This window comes from Adiantum capillus-veneris, chromosome 21 (assembly GCF_014529385.1).
Source record: "Adiantum capillus-veneris isolate H3 chromosome 21, ASM1452938v2, whole genome shotgun sequence".
Classification (NCBI taxonomy): Eukaryota; Viridiplantae; Streptophyta; class Polypodiopsida; order Polypodiales; family Pteridaceae; genus Adiantum; species Adiantum capillus-veneris.
Window position 1 is genome coordinate 99,408,437 of NC_140951.1, and position 5,668 is coordinate 99,414,104.

The 5,668-nt window shown below is 42.7% G+C and overlaps 1 protein-coding gene across 4 annotated transcripts; it reads right to left on the minus strand.

Moving 5' to 3' along the window:
• Positions 1-1,644: 1,644 nt before the first annotated feature.
• On the minus strand, positions 1,645-5,093 carry LOC147431414 (AMMECR1 family). Of its 4 annotated transcripts, none has more exons than XR_015185695.1 (6): positions 4,746-5,093; positions 3,678-3,797; positions 3,447-3,561; positions 3,271-3,361; positions 2,902-3,177; positions 1,956-2,084 (listed from the first exon to the last, which is right to left on the minus strand). XR_015185695.1 is itself a non-coding variant. In XM_086494029.1 (5 exons), the coding sequence occupies exons 1-5, from the start codon at positions 4,847-4,849 to the stop codon at positions 1,891-1,893; spliced, it is 624 nt and encodes a 207-aa protein (XP_086350155.1). In that variant the 5' UTR covers positions 4,850-5,090; the 3' UTR covers positions 1,645-1,890. The 4 variants fall into 4 exon arrangements, 2 of the variants coding, with proteins under 2 accessions (XP_086350155.1, XP_086350156.1); XR_015185694.1 differs by having other exon boundaries at positions 1,960-2,084; positions 2,887-3,177; XM_086494029.1 differs by lacking the exon at positions 2,902-3,177 and having other exon boundaries at positions 1,645-2,084; positions 4,746-5,090.
• Between the last annotated feature and the right edge of the window lie 575 nt (positions 5,094-5,668).

Genomic DNA, 5,668 nt, shown 5'->3' on the forward strand with positions numbered 1-5,668 from the left:
GGAGGAGGAGCCCATTCCACAACTTGAGCATGCCATCAATAGTTTGCTTCAGGAAGAGCAGATCCTCGAGAACAATTAGACAATCAAAATATCAACTTCGTAGCACTATTACATTTATAAAGAAGTTTCCACTCGGGGGGCCTATATTGTCTCATCCATAGGTAAGGTCACTATGCAAAGGACCGCTTTACCCAAAACTCTTGCCCTCATTGAAGTGAAAATAATCCATCCACCATTCACATGCTTCTACAAGTAAAGAGACAAGAACCTCGATAGCCAAAGAACACGATGAATGATTTAGACAATCAAAATTTGTAATGGTTGAACATTGTATGGTCCCTTCTTGTTGCTTTGCCCTTCATTGTTGTCAAGGTAACTAATTTTTCTGTGAATAGCCATAAGTAAAGAGACAAGAGCCTCTATAGGCAAAGGTAGCAGTAGAACAAGGACCTTACACCCATTTTGCTAATGATTTAGACAATCATATTTTGTAAAGGATTAATGTTGTACCCTTCATTGTTGTCAAGGTAGGGTTTTTTTCTTTGGGTAGCCATTTTGTTGTTGTTTGACTGGTCCTTTGTTTGAAGGAGGCATGTTGCAATGTCTATAGGAGGCATGTCTCAAGAGCCATCGTCATGATGTCCTCTTGTTGTGTTGGGGAAGAGAAACTATTTGTTACTTCCATGTGTACCCTCCCCCTAGATTTTTCGCACATGTATCATGAAGACCACATGAGGTGTGCACCCTATACACAATTGGAGTTATAAATCATTAACCACACGTATGAGCCCTAGATAAAATCTCCAATGGTTAGCTCAATGTAAACCCGGTTGGATAGATCATACCACTCGAGCAATTCTCAAACATATCGTGCAAACTTGGTAAATGCGACTCCTTGAAAGTGCAACATATCATCATACATTTATAAGAGTAGAAAAAATTATTCATCATAAAACGATAAATAGTTCCGCACTTCCATGATTGTGCTCAAATCTTGAATCACTTTTATAACGAAACAAGATTCAAGGCATGGCCAAAAACACTTCATTATGTTCTTTTTTTGCGGCCATCGAACGGGCATTATGATACTAACATGAGGCAGAAAACTCTATCCAAACCAAACAGTACATCAAAGAACACATCCCTCATAAGCACCAATAAAGTAGGAAGTAGACAAGACTCATATCAGCACCCACAATAACTTGGACTCAAGTTTATTAAACTCAAGCAATAATACACTCCAAAACAGGAGCCACTAGAGTTCTTCATTTCATATCGTGACAACACATGATAATCTTAAACCAGGAAAATTCTGTTAGCGCACACACCCGCCGGGGGGGGGGGGGGGGGGGGGGGGGGGGGGGGGGGGGGGAGAGAGAGAGAGAGAGAGAGAGGTCTAATGTGTACCCCTTTTTATCCCTCTGCGATTTTTCCCCTGTGGTTTTGTGATCCTATCATATCTCAGGGGTTTTTCACTACCAGTTTGATCTTTGTAATGCCTCCGGGCTATTGTACTAATGTCTTCAGGGCTTTTGCACTGAAGTTCACATAATACAAAGGGTTCAAGTCCCACTTTTCTGAGGCGGAGGTATTGGTGATCAGCATGCATACCAACAAGAAAGATTAAAAGAGAGGCACTTTGCACCTTTCTAAACCATGTTTTTCAAATAATTCCAAGGCAATGGCCAGAATAATCACACTGCATGCATCTGCAGCAACAATGAATAAACTGCACCAAGACCAGCATACTTTCGCATCTTGGCTGCGTAAAAGAAACGGGGGGCTCACAAATAGCGCACATTCATGCAAATATGCTTTTGTTGGAGCCAACAAATCGTGTTCATGACACTATGTATGGACAACCTGTACCCTCGCAAATCACGAGACAATTCAGCAACGGCCCCCTACAAGGGGAGCCATCCCTCTCGTTCTCTTGACATATGCCACATAATCACCATAGTGCATGGTGTATAAGGAGCTTTGATAGCGAGTGATGTGAAATCTTCTTCTCATGGACTCCGTAATTGGCCCGACATAGCCAGACTTCCGGACCAATGAGTCCACTGTCTCAATCTTGGTCCAACCTGACATAAATAGAAACCACAATGTGTAAGAAACAGCTGGCAAACTCCAAAAACAATGCGCATTTCATTTTTGCATCCTTAAACCTAGCTTGCTTATTTTGTGGTGGTTTCTTCTTGATCCACAACATTTCCACCCGATCAATTTCAATTGAGATCCAGCCAAGGAACCTAAATCTACCTAGATGAAACAAAAATAAGCCCAGATTCATCTTTAAAGGAGAGTATGGACTCATGGTAGTCATCCACAAGGCTATAACCATCAGCTCAATCATGTATTGACTAAAGACTACATCTACTAAAGGCGTCAATGCCCAATAGTGATTGAAGACCTATGTACCTATATACGCTCCCATGCATGCACACACAAGCATACATCAATACAAAGATCTGCATACTGGATTTCCATCTTACCTGGAGAGATCCAGGGCAGACTCGGCCATACTGAAGCATAGCAATAAAATAAGCATTAAAGAGGGAAATATTAGCATACAATTAAGGTAATTGATAGGGCAGATGAACCTACTCCTATGTAACCTACTCTTGCTCCTGATTGGGATGTCAGGTTCAATCACCACTAGTCATCCGTGCCACATAGCGGATGTAGACCTGTACCAATATATGCTCCCACACATGCGCCACACACACACACATACGAGCATACATCAATACAAAGATCTACGTCCTGAGTTTCCATCTCAGCTCTACAGATCCAGGGCAGACTCCGCCATAATGAAGCCTAGCACTAAAATAAGCATTAATATTAGCACACAATTGACGTGGTTGATAGGGCATGCACACCTACTCCTCTGTAACCTACTCTTGCTCCTGATTTGGATGTCGAGCTCCCCCGATGTCAATGCTCATTCAACATGCATTCCCTTGTGAAGCCCAACTTTATCAAATTAACTGCCGCCAGCCCTTATAATCCGACACCAGACATGGGTCTCGAGCGTTTTGATAATCAATAAACTCCTCTTATAGTCTAGAGCTGCATGCTGGACTGGCTTCAGTGGATCACCCTAGCGTCTCCCATTCTCCCTGAGCTTTGCCACAACTTGAGACAGAATCAAAGTATATATCCCAACAGGTAAGACTACATCAAAACTTGTGTCAGGCCCACAACCTAAAAAGAATAAAGACCATAAAAGTTCACCACTTTAACATCAAAAAAATGTACAGGCAACACCTTCCTGTGCAGCTACTTCGGGTAGATATGTCGCACTTCGCCTATAATTATCAGGGTCTGTGAATTCTAATATCATGCCATGCTTGCCAATCTGCCAAGACATTTTTGTGCATTCATTCATTCATTGAATCAAATAGTACACCTAATCTCACAAAAAAAAATTGTCAGAACCTTACCTCCCAGTCCAGGTAATGAGCAGCTGTCTCAAAGCTAGTAAGAAGGGAGACAGTGCACTCCAAATACTGCATTTCTTTTGCCTGGATGGGAGGAAATCGCCGATCGCGCAAAGCACTGGGTCCGTGGAAAAAACATTTAACCATCAAAGGTTTGCAACAATAACTAGATCATGGGACAAAGCAATCAAAGAAATACGACGCACTCTAGTAAGAGAGGCACAATCAAGTAACCTGGTGAGAGCATAATCCTTGAAGCCAGTGATCAAGGGCCGTGGTTCTAGCGTGCCAATGCACCCTCTCAATCGAGGCTCCCCACCATTTATGGCCTTCTTCCAGGTGACAAATAGAGGACTACAAAAACCCAAAAATAATACTTAGTGCTTGTTCTAATAGAACCCACTATTTCACAAACCATTCACATTATGATACAGGGGTGCCTCGTTACTACCTAGAGAGTTTACAAAGTAATACAAGCAAACGAGTAACTGCAATTGTGCCAACAGCTCGGTCGAGATGTTTGGTATGCGAAGGTAGTAATATGTCCCGATTTCCCAACAAACAAGTAACTGCCAATTGTGCCGATCGAAATGTTTGGTGTGCAAACGTAGTGACGAATCCCCATTGCAGTAATGGCACTTCAGAAGGTTGTCCGCTCAAGTCTAGGATGAAAGGGCTCGAGATTATCTCACACCCAAAAAAAACAAAACAAAACTCAAAAACAGGAAGTGATCCATACAGCAAGAACCATAAAAATTACTACTTTTCGTACATGCTACCAAACGAGCACAAAGAGAACCATATGTTTCCAGTGCTTTTATGGCACAGGCCCCGGTAACGATTGATTATCGTTCTCTGCGAAGAGCATCATAACCGTAGCAATAATCTATGGAAGTAACTCCAGGTAGGTAAGTGATGCCGAAGAGGCTCTCTGCCAACACACGTTCAACTATCAGTACTGTAGAGCAATCTAGGCACTTCCATATCTGTGTCTGCATCATCAAGTACTATCCCAAAGCCTATACAGATAGATCAACAAAATAGGACTTTCTCATGTTTTCGATACATCACCTTCGACAAGAAACACAGTAGAGGTAGAGCCTGCCCATGCACATGCGTGCACGCACGCACAACACACCTCAGGCACACACCACACGCACTCCCTTGTGCATAAGATGTAGGCACAACCATAAAAAAATAGTTCTTTTATATTTCAATATGCATAAAACGACAAATCTATACACATGTGAATAAGCTGAAAGCAGTAAAACGAGCTCTGAGTGAGAGGGGCAGAGATCATACAATTCGCCATCATCAAAAGCAGCGGGAGGGATGACGCCACCAGTGAAATGACCCGTAAGCGTGTCGAAGCAGTAAACAGCCATCTCCTTGCTTGCAGAAACCATGTTGAAGGTGGATCTCCTTCACGCGAGAAAGGTAGGAGGGCACAAAGCTCAAGGATCGCAATGGCAAGCAGGGAGATGGCGTTTCGGAAGGAACGGGCTACATGCAAAGATGCTCACCCACAGCAGGACAAAAACAGAGGAAAGGCTTCGAGCTGTCCTGGCTATGGCGTCGACGCGTATGGAGAAGGTCACAAACGCAAAAATAGCATTGGGTTGTCCAGCTTAGAAAGCACGCACTTAGGATACTTTTAATGTGTTTTGTTACTGTTATATATCTAATCAAGTATTGGCCCCATTCTCAACTTTGAAATTCTTTGTCAGGAAAGGAGAAGAGAAGCTTTTACCTTCATAGAAACAATGCCAAGAGACCTCAAAGATCTATCCAACGAGTTTTGAACTCAAGACCTAGTACTCAAAAAGGAACTAAGATAACCAATCTATGAGAGAGAGAGAGAGAGAGAGAGAGAGAGAGAGAGAAGAGAATGTGTGTGTGCACGCACATATAGTGCACGATTGCATGGATGTGTAGTTTCAACCATGGCTTGGCTAATATACGATGCTTGGCGGGCATTGTGGCTAGCATTGGTAGTAAATACCAAAAATCCTCGCATAACAAGGAGACAGAAATTGTGAAGGTGTGCTCAACGCACCTAAGAAACAAATTACAACCAGATACCCACGCCATTGCCCACAGATTATTGCATGCATGTACTTCTCCAAAAAACATGCATTGGTACCAAAGCACTCGTCATCTTCTTCATCTATAGAACAGCCCGATCTAAGAGACTTCATCATCTCAAAGGCAAGAGATTAAAGTAC

Bases quoted from the DNA above. Each gene is read 5' to 3' on its own strand.
- LOC147431414 (XM_086494029.1), bottom strand. From the start codon at position 4,849: ATGGTTTCTGCAAGCAAGGAGATGGCTGTTTACTGCTTCGACACGCTT. The intron at 3,362-3,446 runs GTAAGGTTCTGA...ATGTCTTGGCAG, and splicing joins CTCATTACCTGGACTGGGAG to ATTGGCAAGCATGGCATGAT. The intron at 2,085-3,270 runs GTGTTGCCTGTA...TATTTATGTCAG, and splicing joins CGAAGTAGCTGCACAGGAAG to GTTGGACCAAGATTGAGACA.